Here is a 24,747-nt window from a genome sequence, read left to right on the forward strand (position 1 = left end):
TTGAGGAACACCAGAGTTTTGTTTTTCTTGTTCATGACATTTATTTCTTACAGATTTCACCCATGTTCTAGTCACAGCTGGTGTGCGGCAACGTTTTGAAACTGATGCCCGTTTATGTGGCAAAACTGCTGAAAACAAAAAGTTCACCTGTCGGGCCACTAGGGGGTGCTGCTTGTTTTTTGTAATGAAGCCGCTGCCATTTTTATTTATTGTCCGTCTGCAGAAGAACTGTTAACTCAAACCGTGGCCGTCTACACGAAAACAGCCTGAGTTTTTTGCAAAAAGTTTATTGGAGTTTTGTTTTCAGTGGCTCCGAGCACCGCTGTCATGGAAACCGGCATTTAAAACGCAAATGTTTTGCATGTCAAATGCAGCCAGATTACTGTTATTGGGACGGAGAAATCTCAAACCACAAAGACATGCAACTAACTATTTATCACAGATCCTATTGTTATAGTTATACTTCACAATAATATTGCGTGTCGTCCAGCCCAAGTAGTTCAATGTCAACATCCTATAAAGGTGCCGACTGGTCGGAAATCTTCTGTACGTCTATGAAGTGTTTGTGTGTGAGCTCATCTGTGGTTTCCACGTGATTCACGCCTCCGTGGTGGAAACGGTATCACCTGTAGAGCCGGTGAAGTTTGAGCTCTGTGACTCCTTCAGCCTGTCATCACGCCAGGGGGAGTGGGAACGAGTCCCTGAATAGTCATGAAAACACACCGACCACTCGGAGCTATTATAACTTGTATATCTTTTAATATAAACATGGATGAGTAATGATGTGGTTGGAGCCTTGTGAGAGGGGCTCATCCTCCCACACCGTGAGAACCCTGTGAAGCTTTGTATTCCGTGTAGAAATTATGCAGAGGCTTGTGACTAATTCAACTTTTAACCCTCGACTGAGTAAGACTATCCTCCCGGGTTCATGTGCTGCTTCTGTGCACTGTTTGGAAAGCTCACAGTTGCATTTTATTATAAATTAAAAAATAAAAAGCTGCAGTGCCTCAAGACATGACCCAAAAACTGAGGAGCGCAACGTGTGACAGCTGAGTCCTGAAGCTAAAGGCGTTAGCAATAACGCTATTACTGGTTACTGCTGAGTCATGTAGAATGGGCCCGTTCACACCAGCCCTGTTTGATCTGGACCAGAGTTCACTTCGGGGACTTTATGGGAAAGTCCGCTTCATTTGGGCATCAGTGTACCCAAGCTCTGGTCCACTTGAAAACGTAGGTCTTTGTTCACTCGCAAGTAAACTATCTGTAGGCTTTCCTGCAGACAGAGCGAGAGGACGTGACATGGAGCGCAGTGCATTTTGGGTAATAAACAAAACTAACGGTGCAAATCCAAAGAAGCACATGCAGGAAGATAAAGTTTGAAAATATCTCGTAGTCAGACGTGGTGTAGTGAGGAAATCGCTCATTGATCTCTGGTCTGAAGACTATCTCAAGGTTGTTTGTGGGTACCCATTAGCCATGAGCTAATTAGCCTTTAGCCACCACTGGCTGAATCAGGTTAGCCCTAAAGCTAACACCGATTATTGCTGAGTCATAAAGCACAAGGTGTTACCATCCACGCAAACACTGGTTACTGCCGAGTCAGGTAAAAGTCGTCTGGCTCAGGTCTGGAGGCTGTAACACAAGTTGAATGAATTTATTCCCTGTCCACACGACAACGCTGTTTTCATGGGACCACATCGTTTTTGGCCGATCAAGACCCACATTTGCTGAAAACTCTTCTCATTGCCGCACCTCTTGACTTGATAACCCCGCGACCCACTTAACAGCATCACGTAACAACAACAATGGCAGACTACACGCTCCAAACTGAGCTGCAGAAAACACTGATGCTATTTGGATTAATAAGACGAGATGTTGGATTTCTCGAATACGAGGATTTTTTTCATGCTCCTTGCCTTCTTCTCCATTGTTGGTGTGTTTCTATGGCATAGTTTCAGTGCCACCTATAAGTCTGGTATATGTACTACATCGTTTTGAGTAATTGTTGTGATGCCGTGTGGATGGGAAACTTTTATAGAACAGGGAGAAGAAAAATCGTTTTGGCTTGTGTGGACCGGGGCCAAAACATATTAAAAGACCCACAGTCGAACCTTTTATATTCTTTGGGCCAAGTGTGCTTGTACAACACTTCCTCTTCATACAAAAGAAAAAAAGCTGTTGATCTACACTACTCCATCTCATCGTGTTAGGTTCAAGAAATACTCATGATTAAATATTACACTGATTCACATAGAAAACCTCTTAGATAGAAAAATCACTGCATGATTAAAAAAAACAGATTTTCTTCTTGACTGATTTGATTCTTTTTGGTTTCCTTTTATTTCTATTTGACTCATAGAGACATTCAAATAGTTGAAATTAAGTGTGTTGCACAACTAGTATGTCCGTGCGTGTTTGAGATAACTGCAGTACTATAAAACAACCACTAGATGGCAGACCAGGCTAAGGCTCAAATCAAAGGGGATCGGAAGGAAACATTTCTTTGGTGAGGTTATTTACACGTAGAAGATTGTATTAATGAGAAATTAATCTTCTCTATTCCCTTTCGTTGATATTACCTTTTATGTAAGTGTTTGCAAGTGTTTGTTATACAGGCATAACATTCACAACTTTGTGGTAAAGTAGACCCCTGGAACGTCCCCCGATGGGGTCCTCCGGATGTTCAGATGCCCTAGGTGTGCCTGCAGCTCACCAGGTAAAGAAGATCCGCTCGGCTCACCTGGAAAAGTGGTAAAAAGGTGTGTTAGAAAGGAATGATGATCCCCGCCGCCTCTGATGACCGCCTCCATTATTCAGTGTTTCTCTGCAAGCTTTTCTCGCCCTGCACACACGGGTTTTTTTTCTTAAACGCTTTCGTCTGAAGCAAACTGTCAGGATATTGAGTGCAGCCTGATGATCCTCGGCTTGGCCTGCAGAAACCTAAACCTTCATTAAATCTTTAGGGCGTCTGGTCTCCTCCCGTGTGCAGGTCTCCGGTGTCGGGCCGAGTGAGAGTGCTGCAGCCTCTTCACTTAATGTTAATGTTTAGGACCCTCGTCTGCAATGTTCAGGACTAAAAGGGACGGATTTACACAATTTATTTCAAATCAAATGTGCCAGGAGCTTAAAAAACATGTTTAATATTGAAAAGGAAGATAACGCAGCTTATAGAGTGTCATCTAAATTTACCAAAGCTCCAATTTATATGTCTCATATGAAGACTTGGTAATGTTGGTTTAGAGTTAAAACAGCTTCAAACTGTTCAGCCATTTTAGAAAATGTTGCTATTTTACCCCGTTATTAGAGATTTAGCCACTTCAGCCTGTTTATAATTTTTAGCCATTTTTAGCATTTCACCATTTCAAAGTAATTTTATAAAAATTTGTATCATTTTAGTACTTTTGTGTTTTAACTCATTTAGTTGTCTGAGGACTGTTAGCACTTTTCTTTTCTTTGCAGATTTAGCCCTTCGTCGTCATTACTTTAGACATTTTGTCAGTTTTATCTTTTAATTCTTGGCCATTTTTTGGCTCCATTTACCCGTTTTCAAGTGGAAATAGAAAACTTTTGTTTTGTTTTGTGTGTCTGTTTACACGACAACAATGCTTGGAGCCACTAAAAATGCAACTTTTTGAAAATGCCTCCCATAAACAAGGGAAAACACAACTTTCCTGAAACGCGGCTACAGCATGTTGAGCACCACGTCTGTAGAAGACAGTTCTTCTGCACATACACGAGTAGATAAGACAATAAACATGTTAATAAATGTTGTCCTCCAGTTGATGGTCACAGTAAATAACAATCCAACTTGGTCGTCTGTGCATACGAATGTCCGTGTACTGCCATTTGTTAATGTTTATTTTGTATTGTTCTCTGTCTACACGTGTGTGGCTCCTTTTTATAAAAAAAACAAACAACACCCACCAGTGGCCCAACATGCTAACTACAGCATTTTCAGCATTTCCGCGTAAACGGACATCTTTTTCAAAATGTTGCCATGTAAACGCAAAACCTTTCTGAAACTTTCACTTGGAACATTGCCTTACCATTTTAAGTATTTTAGATATTTTAGACAATACAAGACTTTTTTTATTTCACATTTAGCAGTTCTGGTGATTCTGAGGCCCCCGTTTACACGACAGCGAATTCGAGTGTATCCGCAAAACTTTCTTCACTTTTGGGGGGGTCCGTTTACACGGCACAAGTTTTTAATCCGGCTCCCAAGGTGGAAAGATTCTTTCACGGCGCAAATCCGCTACACAGAGACTAAAGAGCCACATGTGGCTCCGGGCCTGCATCACCACCTCTGAGAGCTCATGAGAAAATTAAAACAGGTCTAACTAGATTGGAAAAAAACAACCCCACCCCATTTTAGGGTCACAGTGGGTTACCTCTGCAGAAATATCTCACCTGTGAAGGGCCAGTCACGTGCAGCGGTCGTCATGGTGACACTTTGCCTCAGTTACCCGAGTTAGGTGTTGGCGGGGATCCGAGGCAGACGCGATCAGGACTCCTCTGGGTGCATCCTGCAGAGGACACAGGACACAGACACCTTCCAGTCTTCATCATGCCCAGAAAGAGTGACACAGCCAGGGTGGAGGAGGGTGAGTTTCACATGAGAGGATGAATCATTTGTTCTGTTGGTCATTTATTCATCTTGGATCTGTCATTTCTGTTGGGAAATATCTTTCAATCCTCTTCATTGTTTTTGAAAACTTTCTGATTAAGTGGATTTTGATCTTTTGCAGTAAGCGGCTCTGCTTTAGTTTCTATGGCTGAGTTGAGGTGAATTGCTTTGCAGAATAATTCTAAGTTCGGTACTTTACTAGTCATAAATATAATAGTACACCTAAGCATCTACTGCAAGGTGATTTTCCTACAATTGCCAAAAAGAAACTTATCCTAAGAACGTATGACAATAGGTTTAAAAACCAATACTAACCGTTTAGCTGGCTGATAGAATCAAATCGAATATAGATTACATAATATATATCATTAGGATAGAAAAATAGTGGAAAATACATTATTCATTTACTATTGGTTAATTATATGGTCATTATAATTCTAGATGAAATCATTTGAGGTAAGGCAGCTCTAGAGGGAAATTCTTGTGGTGAAAAAAGAACACAGAATAAAAATCTCAATACAAAAAAAAATGTTCAGTAAATAATATTAAATAATATATACAGGTCTAAGTGGTGACTTGTATGAGCATAGAATAATGAAATTAACAAAAAAACAGGGCAAACAGTGTTTACAAGGAGTTATAGAGTCTTGTTGCCACAGGAATAAAGGAACCTATTCAAAGTAATAGTAGTTTTTTTTTTTTTTAATTGCTTTTGGAGCAACTGGATGATTTAATGGTTTCTGAAGAGACTCTTCGAACTGAAATACATTACAATCATCTGTCCCTGCCTTACACATTAAGAAAAGAAGTGCGTCCCTGGGTGGGCTCGAACCACCAACCTTTCGGTTAACAGCCGAACGCGCTAACCGATTGCGCCACAGAGACCGCAGTGCGTGCCGTTAAGATGGGCGTGGTCTAATTCGTACGTCTTCTTATTCACAAACTGGTTACGTTTCATTTGATCGCGCAATTGTAAGTAAACGATTTAAATCTTTCATAGAATAATGTTACTTTTAACTTTTATATGCTACGAACGTTTTGTAGATTATTGTTGCGCAAGCATTCGATGGTTCTTTAGTGAAATCCAACTTTTATACTTTACACCACAAAAAGTTCCGATAAGTCTCCAATCAGCTCCATTGGTTCTTTTCCAACCGGAACCAATGTGGGTGGACGGCTATTCCTGCTGCACAGGACCAGAACCATGTTAATTTCTGCTAGAAAGTTTCAACACAAACAATTAAAAAATAGACTTTTAAGATCTCTTTTATACGTATACATTTCCACCACCAGATGGATTTAATCATGCAGTTTCAACTGTATTTATTTTTTAATTGTTAGGTGTCCATGTAATTTATTCTTTTCCGCCAGTATCCTTGATTGATTGATCCAAAACAAACATTTCTGACACTCCCCGTACATTAGTTGTACCTGCTATTCAAAGCCTGTTTTGAGCTGCTTTTTCGCTTTAGCCAGAAAAACAAGGCAAAACCTGCCAACGTTTACCAATAAATCACATTACTTTTGTGGCTTTTTTCCTCTGAAATGGCAGCCCAGCTATCTTTTCCCATGCTGCCATCTTACTCATGGTCATTTGACTGTTTAACAAGTGCAGTAAAACAGGCTGCCTGTAAAAAAAAAAAAAGAAGACACCTTAAGGTGCAATTACCACATACCACAGTCTTGTCTGTTCTGGGCCAGCTTCTGAATGGTTCTTAATTTGGGGATTCAAGCTTTTTATATTCCTGTCAGTGGCTTCCTATACTTCCCTAACTTCATATTTAAATGGAGACAGACGCTGGTTCCAAGTTCATTCACTCTAAAACAAGCACCATTCGTAGTGTTTTTCATCTTTATGTGATTATGATTTTACTTCATGAGGGACACAATGCATTGTATCCCACAATGCATCAAAAAAATCTAGTGTCTAATCAGTGCTCACTGATGACAAGTCACTGAAAAGTGGTATAACAAGCCAAATTTGAATGGGGAAAAACACACTGAGAAAGTGTGAAATCTTGGAGTGATCTGATCCGCATGTTTGACAGGATGTTTTTAACGTCTTCTGAGGAGATTCAGACAGTCATTGTGTTGTTTCTTCCTCAGTGGGGATCGATATAGACGAGGACGTCAGTGACAGTGATGGTGAGTGGATGAAGCACCATTTCAGTGACTCTCATGAGTCAGGTGTTGATTATATCATGAAGCATTTGAAATGTGTTTCCTGATGTAGATGGTGGCACTTCCAGGAGAACCAACAGGAGGCAGGCGGGAGGAAGAGGAGGCGCGAGGGGAGGAGGTCGAGGCAAAAAAATGGCTAGCGATGAAGACGAGGAGGAGGAGGACGACGCTCCCAGGGGACGCAGGGCAAACAGGAAGAAACCTGCCAAGAAAGGTGGCGGCGATGACGAGAGCGAGGATGAGGCCCCCAAGAGGAAGAGGGGAGGGGGAGGGGCAGCCAATAGGAGGAAAGGTGGCAAAGCCCAGGACAGTGAGGAGGACAGCGATGATGCCAAGGGAAAGAAAGGAAGAAAAGGAGGGAAGAAAGGAGGGAAAGAGGAGCAAGACAACAAGGGTAAGAAGGGGGATGCTAAAGGAAAGGACAAGGGCAAAGACAAGGATGACGACAAGGACAAGAAGAAGAAGAAGAAGAAGAAGGATGACAGGTAGCTACGATCATTTTACCCAAATATTAGATGAAGGCCGTCACTATGGACCCTCATCCCACTTTTCTGAAACGTAGCACCAGAATGTACAAAAGTACTTATTAAATTTCAAACCAGAGACATGTCAGTGCATCTTATAAAGAAAAAGGAAACCTGCTCAAAATGTTTCAAATAAACAAGCAAAGAAAGTTTGAGAAAGACGGCAAGTCATCAACAAGATTGAGGGGAAGAAAGAGTCTTCCAGAGGCTTTGGAAGTAACGATGTGGGGTTTACCACTGAAAAGAAAATACGCATCAGTGCATGAAGAATGTTTGAGATTATATCATTGTTGTGATATACTGGAGAGGATTTGAAGAAACACACAGGAGAGTTGAACTCAGCTTCTTTACTTCAGAACGTTGGCTTGAATGCGACACAACTAGACTTGGAATAGATGTTCGACCTCCAAAAACTATTATTGTAAAACACTTCCGTTATTTGGCCAGGAGATGGCATCCCAACATCCCTCTGTCACAACTGATACCATAGATTACATTCTGATTACATTCTACCAACACAAGATCCAGAAAATCCACTGCACCCAGAACTTGACGCGTTCTAATGCCTTGCTCGGACCTTACTGTTGAGTTTGTCTCTTCTGTCTAAGTCTCTTTCGTCCTCTCACAACCCAAAGATACGCATGTCAAGAAATTAATCTAAAATGGTCACCGGAGAGTGGAATTGACTATATTTGAAGGACTGGCAATGTTTTCTGGATTTAATCCCCTCATAACGGCAAGTGCAGGCTCAGGTCTCTGCACACTAACCTGGATAAATTAAGCAGATACTGAAGATGAAGTACAGATGAATTTATGGGTAGGGTATTTTAAATCTGTCCAAAAGTATGTGACTGTGTTTGCACTGTGATGGACTGCTGACCTGTCCAGGGTGTATCCTCCCTTCACTTATAGTTAGCTGGGATTGACTCCAACCACACACAGCCGAGTGGCTATACTGTTGAATGACGTTGGATTAAGCAGGTTGTGGATCTTTGTAAAAGTGGAAATACACCAACCAGATTGTGATCAGCACAAAGTTAAGCTCTGGTAACGAAGAGCATTCATGCACTATGGATGGTTAACTTGCACAGACATGAAGGCACCTGTAGTTCATCCCTCATTCTTTTTATACCTTCTTATTTTTAATTGTATATTTAAACTGATGATGAGTTATTTATGATGAAAGTATGAGATTTAAGTCTTCTACTTTAGTCAAATGTAACATTTTTTGACAATTTATTAAGACATGTCTTTAAATTTTAAATGTTTTTATAAATTAGAGAATTATAATGTTTTAAATTAAAAATAATAATAATAATTTCATTCTTTTTTGGGGGGTGGCCCAGTGACTCTTCTATAATTATTAATATGTCAAATATTCTATACTTATGTCAGCATTTTCTGTTTAAAAGAAAATATCAGGTAGGCTGTTGTATGAATGAACTGTACATATGTATATGTATATGTATATGTCTCTCAGGGTCCTCCCAGGTTGGAGGTTTTACACTCTAGTATTTCATGTATGAACTCTCATGATTTTGAGCAGGCCTGTACTGTATTTGCCCCTGACGTCGGCCCCTCTGCCCCTCCTGCCCCAGTTCATCCGACTCCAGCTCCAACTCGGAGGAGGAGGACTCCATGTCGGAGGGAGAGATGGCTCGGCTGATGGAGGAGGTGGAGGAGAAGAAGAAGCTGATCACCACCATCAGGAACAAACCGTGGAGGATGAAGCGGAGGCTGGTACACCTGAGGTAGCCTGGCGCTCACGCGTGCCCTCGACCAGGGTTGAAATGTGTCTCCTTACCGCGTGATGTCTTCACAGGGAGGCTCAGCAGTTTGTGGATAAGTTTGAAGGCGCTTTGGGAAAAGGGAAAGGCAGGAAGTGGTACGCCTACAAAGTGATGATGACAAAGGTCAGGCGTATAATTCAAGCTTTTTTTTTTGTTTTTTGTCTGTATGTGTATGTTTTCCCTCTGAATGTCTTTTTTCCCCTCAGAAATGGATCAAGTTTCAGAGAGATTTTGAGAATTTCAGAACGGCATGTATCCCGTGGGAGAGGAAGATCAAAGAGGTGGAAAGTAGGTTTTATTGACGACACACCTGTGAAGATGACAGCACCTCTTGGTGGACAGGTATGGTATTTCACGTTCTCCCTTTACGAGCAGGCCACTTTGGCTCGTCTGTGGCGTCCTACTTCATCTTCTTACGCTGGATGTACGGCATGAACCTGGTTCTCTTCGGATTCACTTTCGGACTGGTGGTCATCCCCGAGGTGAGCAGAGGGAGTCTCTGGTTCTCAGCAGACAGAAGATCTTACATTTCTATGAAACAAAAATGTTATTTATTTTGTACTTGCCAGGTGCTGATGGGTCTTCCATATGGATCTGTTCCCAGAAAAACTGTTCCCAGAGCAGAACAAGACACTGCTCAGGACTATTCAGTCCTCATGGACTTCAACGTGAGTGTCATGGAAATAAATAGTTTTTAATCATTATGACCTGTGTGGAAATACTGGTCTGTCCTCATTCATTTGATTTATTTGTGTTATTTGTTAGTAATACATTTAAGACATGACAAAAGATATACAAAATACAGATACATCTAAAAAAAAAAAAAAAGTATCCTAATTTGATCTATATTTCCTTTAGCTTTACATTCATACCCACATACACATTCATGCAGACAACATATAGACTGAACAACCTAATTTCGAGTGCAGGTCACACATTGAATTCTTGATTAAGTCGGTAGCACTATAAAGAGTTCATCCATTATTCACGTTCCATATGAACACTATTAGACTGAGTTGAGCTGAAGCCTGTCCAGGTGATTCCCAACATGTGGGTTGTGTCCCGCTGCTGGGCCCTGAGCTGAGTCAAGGTGGGACGTGAAAAGTAAATTACAATAAGTACCTAAATGTTTTGATATTCAGTGTTGTAATGGAGCTTAGTATTATGAAATAGTGTGCATAGATACTATATGTCATTTAAAAGTTGTGAAAAAGTATAATAATTTCACGTGAGTAGGAAACAACCTTCAACTAAACACTGGAATGTTTTATAGCCTTTTTACACTTTAGACTCACATTAACACCCATTTGTGATGAACTGTGACGACCAAATCCTGATTTTTTTGAAAGATATGCAAGTTTTTTGTGCATCTGTTAATGTGCACCATATTTCCATTAGTCCATATCCATTTAGAATATTCTGTATCTGGAACAAATGTTTAAGGAAATTTGATCGTCACAGTTACGTATATATTTGGAACACATTGTGGATTTTACGATTGGCTGAGCCCGGAAAATGTTACGATTTTAGAGTTTGAGAATAGCTGCACTAAGTAAAAAGCAGGATATACACTGTTGATTGTCAACAACGAGAGGCAGACAATCACTTAAACACAGACTTGCAAACAATCGACCAAACAAGCCTGTCTTTGAACAACCAGCAGAAGAGAATGCAGACTCCGCTTACAAACTCAAGTTGAGGTCCTCTGGTCGTGAGGTGTGAGTGCTAACCACTACATTATTGCAGACATTGCCTGGGGCTGCACAGTAAAGGAAAACTCTGACCGTTTTCCTTGGTAAAACCTTTTTTTTTTTTTTTTTTTTTTGTCCGTCAGGGTTACTGCAAGTACTCGGTGCTCTTCTATGGATATTACAACGACCAGAGGACCATCGGCCTGCTGAAGTTCAGGCTGCCTCTGTCCTACCTCATGGTTGGGATTGGAAACTTTGGATACAGCCTGATGCTGGTGATCCGCACGTGAGTTGGCGGCATCGGGCTCTTCGAGGCCCCCGTTTATAAGAAAACGTTGAACGTAATTTCCCCTGTGAGACGTTCACTGTCAGAGATATTCCATCATAATTAAAAGCCAAGAGAAATACTTGTCAGCTGCCTTTAGCTGTTTGAGGAGACTGTTAACGATGAAATATGGAGGGAAATATTTAATTTTGGGATAAATTTGAAATAAAAAGGACAACACATGTTGTGTTGGATTGATCAGAATTATTTTCTACTAGAAAATAGAAGCATAAACGTTTTTTTTGAGGTGCAACTGTTCATAATATTGCCGACACCTGTAACTTTCAATCAGTTGGTCAAAAAAACCATGTCAGCCTGTTGATGTGATGCTCGAGAGTCAAAGCAAGTGCTTTTAAACAACTCCTTTTTCTTTATGTGTGTGTTTTCAGAATGGCCAAGAATGCTGATGTTGGCGGTGGAGACGGAGAAGAGGGAGAGTTCACCTTCGCCTGGAAGATGTTCACCAGCTGGGACTACCTCATCGGGAACGCAGAGACGGCAGACAATAAGTACGCCTCCATCACCACCAGCTTCAAGGTGAAATGTCCAGAAATCTTCTCCTCTACCTGTTGCATTACGGGTGATTTTTTACAAACTCACCTTTACGTGGCTTTGATGATAGTTTGATGGCAACGAGGTCGCGAGCTTTCATGGCAGCATCACCCATATCCCAGCCCGGGTCTCGGTGTTGTGTTGCGCCCGCTATTCTTAAATAATGTGATGAAAAAATAAATAAATCTATATTTTCTTTGAAAAAATACAGAGTGCAGGAGGTCAGGCAGGGATCAGAACAGAGTTTTTGGAAAAGCTGGTTGTCATTTTCATGTTGAGACGGTTGGGGGGTGTTGTGGCAGCTGCTGATAGTAACTGAAAAAGAAACTTGTAATCTAACATGGTTAATTTTAAAATCAAGTAATCATTAAAGTAACTAAGTTGTGTTTCAAAGGAGTAACTAGTAATCATATTACTTTTTCAACACTGCTCACCAGGAGTTAGTAGCCTTCAGCAAACGGCTTCGTGTGCTCCCCGATCAGCCCGCTCTCTGTATCTTCTGACGAGAACAGGAGTCCATCGTCGACGAGCAGGAGAACCAGAAGGACGAGAACATCCACCTGCGCAGGTTCCTCAGAGTCCTGGCTAACTTCTTCATCACCTGCAGCCTGGGCGGCAGCGGATACCTCATCTACTTCGTGGTGAAACGCTCTCAGGAGTTCGCCACCAGGGACGATCTCAGCTGGTACGAGAAGAACGAGGTGAGAGAGGCTCGGCTCCAGCTATCGTCACAGGACAGAGGTCGTCTTGGAAAAGACTCGGATCTTATATTCGGACCAGACGAGAATCAGAACGTGTGAATTGAATGAATGAATAATTTGTTTGTGGTTTTAAATCACACAGCAATAGATTTGATCATTTTTTTCTTAATATCCTCTATGTGTGGCTTCCAACTCTGTGTGTCATCTACAATCACTCCTAAAAATGTTGTTTCATATCCTCTTTTGATTTGATCCCTTCATCTTTTGCAACCTGCGAGTCCAGCTGGAGCTCATCATGTCTCTGCTGGGCCTGGTGTGTCCTCCTCTGTTTGAGACCATTGCGGAGCTGGAGGACTACCATCCTCGAATCGCCCTCAAGTGGCAGCTCGGGCGCATCTTCGCCCTCTTCCTGGGAAACCTCTACACCTTCCTGTTCGCCCTGTTCGATGAGGTCAACACCAAGGTACGACAACAGGGTTTGTCGCCACTGCTGAACAGATTTCTCTTCAGTCTGTGGCTGATAGCCTGAACAGATTCTGTCGTTAGTATTGTTTTGCATCACCATCTGTCAAACTCATCATTTGACTATGGAAATATAGATTAGATGGAACTAATTCCTCTACACTACAAATGTATTGGGCTGTACGTGGCCCCTGAACTAAAATGTGTTTGACACCCCGGCCCGGATCTGGAAACTTCTTTGGTTCATACCAACCACCTTAAAAAACTCTACATCTTCTCAAGTCCTTTTCCAAACCAGCTGCCCTCTGTGCTCCCCTCAGCTGGAGGAGGAGCAGTCCATTAAGAACGCCTCCATCTGGGCCATGAAGGAGTACTACGCCAACTTCTCCCGTCTAATCAATGACTCCGAGGCCACCCCGCCTCCCATGGACCCTTCTGATGTCATCCGAGGACCCTGCTGGGAGACGGCTGTCGGAATAGTAAAACAGACAGAAAATCCACTTTGTACACATGAATTGTCCATATTTATGCGGTTAAGCTTTTCTGTATTATCATCAAATTAGAAGAAATTATTGTTGCTTGTCTGAAAAAGATGGAATCTATACCAACTTGTTTCAACATGAGGGTGAAATGATAAAGGGCTTCATAATAGAGTGGTATGAGGCTTTTATTATTATTACAAATTCTAAGAAGCCGCTCTAGATGAGCTATAGAATATGTTAAAAAAAATTACCAAAACTAGTAGTAGTTCCCAGCTCAGGGTTTTGAGTCTCCAAGTGATCACAGGGTGACCCCTGAGGCATCCAAAGTGGACTTGATAAGTTCTTCATGTGCTTTTTTTTTTTTAAGCCTCTTGCTCTTGCAGGTTGGTGAGAGTGGGAATGTCCACCAGCATTTGGTTTCACTGTGGAGTTTTGGTGAATCAGAGCTGAAATGAAAAGGGTCGAGAGGAAGGATGTCAAACATAAGGCCGGTCGGCCAAAACTGTCCCACAAGAGGCTCTTATCCGGCCCAGAAAACCATCAAGCAAATTGGAAACATTTTAAAGAAAACATAGATTTTTTTTCACAAATTTCCTTAGTGGACACAACACAACACTGACCTGAGATCACTGTGAGCAAATTAGCATTAGCCTCAAACCCAAGCAGTCAGAGGGAGTTTGTAAAAACACATATAATGCAACAGCTATAGGGAAGGGTTTTTTTTAACATTTCACTGTATTTTCCACTAGAGAGTATCAATAAAATTGGCTTTATATTGAAATTGTTGTCATTGCCATTGGTAGAAATTGTTTGGATTTTGTGATAATATTGACGTTTTCATCACGTATACTCTGAGCCTCAACCAAAAAAAACAACTTTAAAGTTTAAATTTAAAGGTTATTATGGCACCGGTCCGGAACACTCACGATGAAATCGGGCCGCATGCAGAAAATAAATTTAATGTGTTTTTTGGTCTATATCTTATTTCTTTCAGGCAGTCTGGGTGGTGAAGCGCAGAAATCAGTGTGCAATAAACATTAAGAATGATCTAAAATCTGAAGAAAAAAAACCTGCTGTTTCCAGGAGTTTGTGAAGCTGACAGTGTCGGACATCCAGGTGTCTTACCTCACCATCCTGATCGGGGATTTTGCCAGAGCCGTCATCGTCCGCTTCCTCAACTACTGCTGGTGCTGGGACCTGGAGGCTGGATTCGTAAGTCCAACTGTGGCTGCATTTCTGCTGGAAGTAAAATACAATTATTTACTGTTTAATATGCTTCAACAAGTCCATAACCATAAAATGCTGCACCTGAAAGATGTGTACACAAAGACATCCTTTTCCACATTTCACAGCCAACATTTTGACTTTGCCACTATAGGAAGTATAGATTTAAATTCATGGCTCCATTTATCAGCATGGAACCGAAGCAGCAACATTTAGACATCATTAAGTGGAAACGAAAAAACGTGCGTAACGTTTTTGGTGTTCATCTACGTGACAATGGTGCTCAGAGCCACTGAAAACGAAACTTTTTTGAAAAGGTGGAACTTTTCGAAAAAGCTCAGGCTCCGTGGCCACGGGGGAAAACAAAACTTTTAAAAATGCCATGCAGACGGCGGAAACGCTACATCGTTTTCGACGTTTCTGCCATTTACGTGGACATTGTTTTCAAAACGTTACCATGTAAACGAGAAATTTTCTGTCATAAAAACACAGAAAAAAAGACACAATTTCACTTGAAACGTGTGTAAACGAGGCCTAACTCCGTTTTGGTCTTTGTTGTTTGTTTGGTAGTGTTTGAGTGGAATATAAAGTTTTCCTGTGACAAACTGTGAGCATAAACCACAAACTGGTCAGGATGACGCCAATGTGAGTGACGACTGTCCCTGATCACTTCCAGCCGTCGTACGGAGAGTTTGACATCAGTGGAAACGTCCTCGGTTTGGTCTTCAACCAAGGGATGATCTGGTACACACACACACACACACACACACACACACACACACACACACACACACACACACACACACACACACACACACACACACACACACACACACACACACACACACACACACACACACACGCTCCATTATGTGAACGTGCACCAGTGTGTGTTACTACAGGTATCGAGTGTCACAAACAGAATCAATAGCCCGGGCCGGAGTGTGGGTTCAAGTTGCAGCGGCACCGCGCTGCTGCATTGTGTGCAGGAATGACACATGATACAAATAGTAGCAGCTGCAGTAATTAAATAACATCATATCATGTTGTGCCTCGTGTTATTACTACCCAACCATCAATGTTTTTGACAGCGTTTCATTTAAAAGAAGTGAAATTAATTGTAATGTTTCACATTGGTGTTAAAATTTAGTGGCATCTCAGATTGTAGTTTGTGACTCGTTTTTTAGCTTGGAAATCAATGAATAAATTAAAGTGATTTGACACATATAATAACAATATTTAGATCTCCCAGCAAAAAAGACACTTCAAAATGCTTGAAATGTCCATAACCATCAGTTTAAAAATGATCAATACTTCATCTAAAAACTATGAAAATCTGACATTCTTGTGAATTCATAAGACAAGGAAACATGTTCGACAAAAGAGGACATCGTATTAAGTTGTGAGTTGCAGTTTTGGGATTTGGAGAAGAGGGGGAAATAAACTGGTATCACGAGGTCGGATGTAAAGAAGGAAAAGACACAGTAACGCAGCAGTACCAGTTGTAGTACTTATACCAAACTCTCGACTCAACCCAACTTTCTATCAGTTATGTAGTCAAAAAAACATAATAACAGCAACATGGTAGGTCATAAGTCAAAAATGTAAGAAATAGAAATGGGTAGACAATGAAAGGAAGGGATAGAAGAGGAGAAGATAAAGTTTATATGGCTATTTTACAACGAGAGGGCCTTAACCCCGACAGGGGGCGCCAAAACTTCCTGAGGGTGGGAGTCGCAAAGCCCTCAAGCCTTTTTAAAAAGGCTTGGTAAAACTTTGGTTTTACTGAAAGCATCGGTGAGTAAGCATCTAATGTCACTAAACTACTTAATTTAGGCATTTCATGCTGAAATAAGCAAAAACAAACAATTGCAGTTGTTTATTAAAATTTTTTTATAGTTTGTATTTATTTATTTTTTTAAAGCTGAGCTCTATCACTGGGTGCATCAAGATGGAAAAATTGCCTTCACTGATACAGGACCTTTTTTTTTTCTGCTTCAGTTGTGTGTGTGTGTGTGTGTGTGTGTGTGTGTGTGTGTGTGTGTGTGTGTGTGTGTGTGTGTGTGTGCGTGTGTGTGTGCGTGTGTGTGTGTGTGTGTGTGTGTGTGTGTGTGTGTGTGTGTAACCAAGAGTGCCAGACGCCACCTTGTGGGAGAACGTCTCACTTACCCGTGTGCTTATTATCTGAGTGATTCAATTCAGAATGTTTCATCATTGTGTAGCACGTTAATCATATATTATGCACTTGTAATTATTGTAATCTAGTAGGTGAATGATATATATGTAAGTAATAGTATATATGTTTCTTCCTTGAGGCTGTTCTGACTCCAATGAAACATCTCGTTCTGGTGCTATGGTGTGACTAGTAGAGCTACTTGAACTGAGAAGTGAAAGCCGCAAGGGATAGTAATAATGATAATGTCGGCTTCTATTGTTACAACCTAGCGACTTTTCTGTGTGCACAAACTCAGAGCCTGGCCCGTAGGAGCGGTTGATTATGAGTCTATGGAGCTTAAAACCTTCTTTATTGTTGTTACAACACATCCGTCTAAAAAAAAAAAAAAAGAGTGTGGGGATAAAGGAGGGACATGTGAGGAGGGTACATTTGATTAAATTACAAATACAACAAAGTCATTTCAAGGAACTTTTACAGAGGGGAAATAGCGGAGGGTAGAATAGAGGAGGGTGGAGTAAAGCAAAGGAGGATATGATGTGGTGGTTTGGTTGAGTACATGAGAACTGTCTGGAGCAAAGGTAAGATAGAGTGGTTTCGGTTGAGGAAAATAGAGTACAATAGAGTCAGCTGTACCTGATTCCATTTGTTGATTTCAGGATGGGAGCCTTCTACGCTCCTGGGCTGGTCGGCATCAACGTCCTGCGCCTCCTCAGCTCCATGTACTATCAGTGCTGGGCTGTGATGGCCACCAACGTCCCCCATGAGAGAGTCTTCAAAGCCTCCAAGTCAAACAATTTCTACATGGGTCTGCTGCTCCTCGTCCTCTTCCTGAGCCTGCTGCCAGTCGTCTACACCATCATGACCCTGCCACCTTCTTTTGACTGTGGACCTTTCAGGTAACGCTCGATGTCATGAGACTTTATAGTCAAGTGTCGGGTCTGATTTACTTTCCGTTTACAGTGGGAAAGTAAAAATGTTTGACGTGGTGATGGAGACGATAGATTTGGACTTACCAGCCTTCATGGGGACGCTCTTCAGTTATGTGGCCAATCCGGGCCTCATCATCCCAGCTGTGCTGCTCATGGTGTGAGTATGTGCATAGCGAATTTGATTTTTACATTCGGCCTTTAAGGTCACATTTACGTGACAAAGTTAATTTCAAAAACAACCAACATCACGAATATTATGCATTTTCACTTGAAACATCGTCGCGTGTTTTGTGAAGCGATAAAGTTCTTCTTCAAGCAGAAGATTGTGGCGCTCTCGATCTTCACGATGATCAAAATTACTCTGAACTGTTGGAGAACCGACGGTTGAATTTCAGACAGATCAGACCTTCTAGAATATGAACAAATGACTGAAGTCAATGGTTTTACGTTGCCACGTTCGTTACTGTAACACACATAAAACGCCCAGTCAGTTGAACAAAGGACAAGTGTCTAAAAGAGGCTGCTCACAAACATCTTCAGCCTGTAAATTTGCAGCCTTGCTCCCAAATGACTCTTCGATCTTCGCGCAGGGGAGTGATGATAGAAACTGCAAAGTTTACGCTCTCAAGTGCTGCTGGCTTCACATCCATCCAACTGATGCCAGGCAATATATACAAATACAAGCGTATAGAGACTTGTAGCACAGTATATATATTTTTACAAACAGAGGCACATTGCAGGAGTAAATACAGCCTGAGTTGTGCACATACAAAAATGTGTGATAACAACGAATTCGATCTCCTACAGATTAGCCATCTATTATCTGAACTCAGTGTCTGAGGCCTACAAAAACTCCAACACGGAGCTGAAGAAGAAGATGCAGTTGGTAAGTAGTTTTGGATTCTTTATACCTCATGTGTCAAAGTCATCAATCTTGAGTTGGCCGGACTGGTCAAATAATGGCATATTACTCTTTAAATATAAACTTTAAAGTTTTTCGTTGTTGTGGCGCAGAGTGTACGCGATGAAAATGTCTATGTTGTCGCAAAACCAAGCAATCCCTTTTGAAACTGATGACAATCTCATCATAATGCCAATTTTAATCAAACCGTCTGGTGCAAAATGCAGTGAAAAGTCAAAAATGGACTAATGTTGAATTATGCATGTTTTCAGGCCAGGCTCGTCTGCTATCTTTCTGGATAGCTCAGCTCAGGTCTCAGTGCTAAGTTGTGTCTGCAACGCTTGACATTTGTAAGAAAACCAATGTTTTGTCCGATATGTTCACGATTTGCTTGATGGTTTGGTGGACCAGATCGGATCCTCTTGCCGGCTGATTTTGGCCCAGGGCCCGTATGTTTCACATCCCCTGCTTCAAAGTATGATATATGCATACAGTGAACACTTTACGATTTATAGGATGTAGAAGTGCGTTGCCATCTTAACAGTGCTGGAAGGTATAATGGCAAATACATAGGGATTAAATAAGCAAACACTTGCATTAAATAAGTAACAACACTGCAGTGTTAACCAGCAAATGTAAGCAACAGCATCACAAACTTAATCTAAAACAGTTTTAGTGGCAAATTTTCTCAAGTTATTGTGATCATAATCGGAAACTGACACTGGCAATAAGTTTAAATTAGACTTTTGTTTACGCTCTTTCTTACAACTTGGACAAAGGGATACTGTGAGGTATAAGAAAAGTACTAAATCCCATATGTGTGACCATATATGGCATTGGACTAACTGTAACCTTAAAACTACAGGTCTTTAAATGAGATGGAGTCAAACAAACTCGTCTCAGACTTCAAGGTGACACAAGTTAGTGACAAAATGTTTTGAGGGGGTGAAGCTGTGTTCTGTTGTAGAATTCATGTGTGAAACACTTTTACATGCTGCAGAACAACTGTAATTTCATCATTACTCCACAATGGAGGACAAGAGCAGTCAGGGTGATATTGTGTACTTTTCTTCACTTCAGACCGGTGAGATGTCAGTCACAGTTTATTTGTTCCCATCATTTGTCCTGAGCTCCATCACAGCGGACACTTTCTCTTCATGCACAAAGAGATCCGTTTTCTCTGCTGAAAACACTTTCTATCACTCCATTATAATATAAATGAGCTATAGTGAGCCTGTCCTGATCTAAGGATGAATAGGAGGTACCACTTTTGTTGATTTATTTGTCAATGTGCCAGAAACACTGTGATAGAATGGTGACCTGTCCAGGGTTTAAAATACCATCTCCCATTGTCCGCTGGGATCGTCTCAGCTTCCTGCGAAGGATGGATGGGTGGGTGGATGGTTGGATGGAGATATGGATGGATGGATTGATGGATTGATGGGTGGATGGTTGGACGGATGAATGGAATCAGCCCAAAACATGTCCATGACTAATTAAGAGAGCAAACACAAACTCCTTAAATGTGTATATATGCAGACGATCCACTGTAAAACTGGACACGTCCACTTGTGACATCCACATCAGACCAGGAACTTTTGATCTTTAAAGCTTCAAACAGCCTGCATGTACTAGGCCCCCTATACACCACAACGTTTCAAGTCAAAATTAATTGTTTTGGGGGTTTTTTTTCAGAAAAGTTTCGCGTTCACTCAGCAACATTTTGAAAAGGATAGCCGTTTACATAAAAACGGCAGACGTGCTGAAACCAATGTAGTTTTCATGTTGGGACACCAGTTGGTTGTTTTGTGATGAAACTAAACACACATGCGCACAGAGAGCAATAAGCTATAAACATTAATAATGGTGAGTACAAGGACATTCGTATGGACAGATGAGTTGGATTGTTGTTACGGTGACTCTCAACTATAAAACTACCAAGTCCAAGGAGAACATGGACTGGGAGTCATGGCAAGGCAAATGTATTTATAGAGCACCATTCAAACACAGGACAATTCACAGTGCTTTACCAAGAAATTAAAGAAATACAGAAAAGCTTTATAAAGACATAAGAAATATATTAATAAAGGAAATACATTAAAGCTTTAAAAGAAATGAAAGAAATACATTAAAACAAATAATGAAGCTTTAATGATAATGATTAGCATAAACAAGCCAGAGGACTATCAGGAGGTGAACCTCCAGAGCTATGGCCTTTACCCTTTCTGGGACTCCAGTCAAAGCAGACAGACGTCTCTGCTCCCATTCCTTTGTAAGGGTGCAAGGAAAATAAAACCTCGCAAATAATACATGGAATTTCGATTCTTTTGTTAAGTACAATGAGTAAAACTGCCTAATTCTTTCGTTAGGTACAAAGGGTAAAACCTGTGTATTAAATACACGAAACCCAAGTACTGACCTACCTTCTCTGGCACGTTTATTATGATATTATAATTGTCACAAAAGTGAATATTCAAATTTGGAATACGCTCTCTCGCCATAGTCAGTGGCTGTGGTCAGTTCAGGGGTTTTACAAACAGAATAAAGAGTTTTTAAAAAAGCATAAAACGTTGAATACATATGGTAAGAGATTTATTAAGATAAATTTAATGAAGTAAAATCTCTAGTTTATTTGAATGCCTGTGCAAATAGGAATGTTTTATGTTCTGATTTAAAAGAAGTGAGTGTGTCAGCAGTCTTCATGTGTTCAAGAAATTTGTTCCATAGGGGAGGAGGTAGGAAGTAAAAGCTGCTTCACCTTGTTTGTTTCTGACGCGAGGAACACTGAGTAAACCTCTTCCTGAGGACCTCAGAGGTCTGGAGGTTTTCTATTCTTCAAGTAAATCTGAGATGTATTTCGGCCCGAGACCATTCAGAGCTTTATAGACCAGAAGTCAGTTCTTTGACATACAGGCAGCCAGTGCAGGGATTGGAACACGGGTTTAATGTGCTCCACCCTCTTTGTGTTGGTGAGGACTCTGGCTGCAGCGTTCTGGATGAGCTGCAGTTGTCTGACATATCTTTTACTGAAACACACTGTTACAAAAATCCAACCTACTGAAAATAAAATGCATATATAGAGCTGTGTGTCATCTGCATAATTATGATAAGAGATGTTGTAATGTTCCATGATCTGAGCCAGCGGGAGCATGTAGATGTTAAATAAAAGGGGCCCAAGGGTGGAGCCTTGAGGAACCCCACAAGTGATTTTAATTTGCTCAGATTCATAATCAGCTATTGACACAGAATAGTCGCGATCTCGTAAGTAAATTTAAACCAACTTAGTGCAGTGCCAGATATTCTCAACCATTTTTCCAGTGGGTCCAGCAGTATGTTGTGGTCAACTGTGTTGAAAGCAGCACTAAGATCCAGTCACACTAAAACTGAGACTCTGGAAGTGTCACAGCTCATGTAGATGTCATTCAACACTTTAATAAGAGCTGTTTCAGTGCTGTGGTTTGACCTAAATCCAGACTGGAAAACATTTAGGTAATTGTTTTGTGCCATAAAAGCATTAAGTTGTGTAAAAACTACCCTTTTCAATAATCTTACTTAAGAAAGGCAGGTTTGATATGGGCCTGTAATTACTAATTACTGAAGCATCAAGATTACTCTTTTTTAAACGAGGTTTGATAACGGCTGTCTTTAGAGTTTTGGGGAAAACACCCGTCTGAAAAGAGCTGTTGGCTATCTGTAGTACATCTGGAGCTAGACAGTTAAAAACATCTTTATATAACGATGTGGGCAGAGTGTGGAGGCTGGGTAAGGGTTAGTGCTGCACAGACTAACAGGTGAAAATCTGCCAGATTAGACAGAACATCTTTGCGTGGAGGCTCAGGTGTTATAGTCGTAATGCCCGAGGTTGACTGACTGACTCTCAGTCTGATCTGTGTAATTTCTTGGGTGAAATAGGATGAAAATCATTACAAGATGCATCTGATAACAGTGCAGGAGGCACTGATGGTGAGGGATCCGTCAGTCTGTCCACGACACAAAACAAGATACGAGCATTATTACTGTTTGGTGGTGATCTCAGCGAAGAAAGATTGTCTGGCCCTTTTTAATTCAAGGTTATACATGCGAAGCGTTTCTTTGTAGATGTCATAATGAACGTGGAGCTTAGCTTTTCTCCACCTGCGCTCTGCCTGTCTGCACTCTCTTTTTTTGGGTCTTAACCAGTCTATTATTCCTCCATAGGGCTTTTCTCCTGTCACACACTACTTTAGCTCTGACTGGTGCTGTGGTATCAATGATGTTTATAAGTTTAGGGCTGAAGTTATCTGCAAGGTCGTTGATAGAAGCTGCAGGCAGCGCTGTATGCTGGTGAATGTCTGGCTGAACATGTTCAAAATAGTCAATCTTTACATACGACAGCTGTTTGCATTGATACGTATCATTATACAAAGAAGCTACTCCACCTCCTTTTTCAACCTCGCTGATAAAACTGAAGTGTGGAGGAGCTGATTCAATGAGAGCTGCTGCACTGTTGTTTTCATTTAACCAAGGTTATGTTAAACGTGAAATCTATTTTTTTATCTGTAATAAAATCATCAATTAAAAGTGACTTGCCCGACCGTGACCTAATATTAAGTGTACCAAATTGTAGTGTGTTATAAGTACCACTGGGTTCACACTGAGGCTGACACACAACTGTTGTCAGATTGGATAGTGTAACTGTATGTTTGTTCTTACTGATAGGCTTTTGACCACGCTGCCGGCTACTTGAGATCACCGGTGTGTTAAACAAAGCAGCATGGGGACTCTCTCATCTCGGGTGCACCTCTCACGGATGCTGCTCTGGAGGCCGCCATTGTTGTCATTGTCCATCTACTCAATGGATGTGCAGAACTATTTACTATGGCAGTAGTACGAGGGGCTATTTTCCAAAAATGTTGTGTTTATTTAGTGGCTCAGAGCAAAGTTGTTGTGTGAACGGAACCACGGAACACGACAAACGTTTTCTGTCCTCACTTGAAAGCATCGTCACGTAAAGGGGACCCTAGACAGTTCCAAAATCCTCAGTGCCTTTGTCTATATTGGGTCAATTATTACACTTAACATAGTTTTAAATAAATAATGTTGTAATTGGAAAAGCACATTGGGGCTTTTCTGCCTCCTTTTATTTCCATCTAGGCTCGGGATGAAGAGAAGAACCGGAGGAACAACACAGACAGCACCAACCAGGTCATGAAAGACCTGGAGGATCTGCTGCCCAATCGATCCCTCGCCCCCCCGGCTCCACCAGAACCCGGTCCGTTTCCTCTTGAACTGACTTTGCAGAAAAATGTTCAATTCATTAAAATATGAAAATGCTATGACATAAGCTGTCCATCAATCAAATATTACAGCACTGACATCATGAAACTCAAATGACTCATGTGAATTGACTCTCTCCAAACAGAAAAACCTCAAGAGCATGAAGCAAAACCAGCAAAGACGAAGCCGGGATCAGCTGGGAAAGGTGTCAACCTGCAGAAAGACGTGAGTCTGGCGTCAACCAACCCAAACACCCGAGGGCCTGTCAACCGGGCACCCAGAGCCAGAGGTCCCGGACCAGGACCAGGACCAGGACCAGGCCCGGGTCCGGGTGCAGGTCGAGGCCGGGGTAGAGGACCCCCGCCAAGATAACACCGTGAGAGAAAAGGCCTTCCTGCTGTCTGCTTTCAACCCACTGGGCAGACCTGTGTGTCAGTCTTCTAAAGCCTTGTTTCCACTGCACAGTACAGCACAGTACGGTGCGCTACTATATGGTACGGTATTGCACTATACGGTACGGTATGGTACGCTACGGCACGGTATGGTGAGCTAAAGTGTACACAGACCCAAATCTGTTGCATGGTGCGGAAAATATAACCCCCGTAATGGTAGCCTAAAATTCAGTTTTCCACAACAGATCTGTAAAATTTCAGGTTATTTTAATGCAAGTAACAATTGTCAAAGAAAGGCTGTGCTAATACACATTTCTCCTTGTATTGACCCTATTCCGCCCACTTTCAATTCTGCGTTCTTCCGTAATTTGTGTCGGCATTTCCAGTTACTGGCAAATTACATTGTGGTGGACGGCAGGCCAGTGTTTTTATCTCGTCTCTAAAACTACCATGAAGCATAACAAACAATGCTGCTACCAGGATATTAAAGTGGGAACACATGAAAACTGAGCTGGGATGATCGGATGAGGCATC

General features: G+C 41.4%; 1 protein-coding gene across 1 annotated transcript; it reads left to right on the forward strand.

The window, feature by feature from the left end:
* Window positions 1-4,567: 4,567 nt before the first annotated feature.
* On the forward strand, window positions 4,568-24,193 carry tmc2a (transmembrane channel-like 2a; the record flags this gene model as incomplete). Its single annotated transcript, XM_080476243.1, has 20 exons — window positions 4,568-4,604; window positions 6,734-6,772; window positions 6,861-7,293; window positions 8,931-9,083; window positions 9,155-9,245; window positions 9,329-9,410; window positions 9,498-9,604; window positions 9,692-9,790; window positions 10,957-11,099; window positions 11,528-11,675; window positions 12,203-12,391; window positions 12,675-12,854; window positions 13,174-13,332; window positions 14,419-14,547; window positions 15,236-15,303; window positions 17,392-17,631; window positions 17,696-17,821; window positions 18,472-18,550; window positions 23,699-23,816; window positions 23,967-24,193. The coding sequence occupies 20 exons, from the start codon at window positions 4,568-4,570 to the stop codon at window positions 24,191-24,193; spliced, it is 2,847 nt and encodes a 948-aa protein (XP_080332369.1).
* Window positions 24,194-24,747: the final 554 nt, after the last annotated feature.

The sequence above is a fragment of the Lipophrys pholis genome, assembly GCF_963383615.2.
Source record: "Lipophrys pholis genome assembly, chromosome: 12".
NCBI lineage: Eukaryota > Metazoa > Chordata > Actinopteri > Blenniiformes > Blenniidae > Lipophrys > Lipophrys pholis.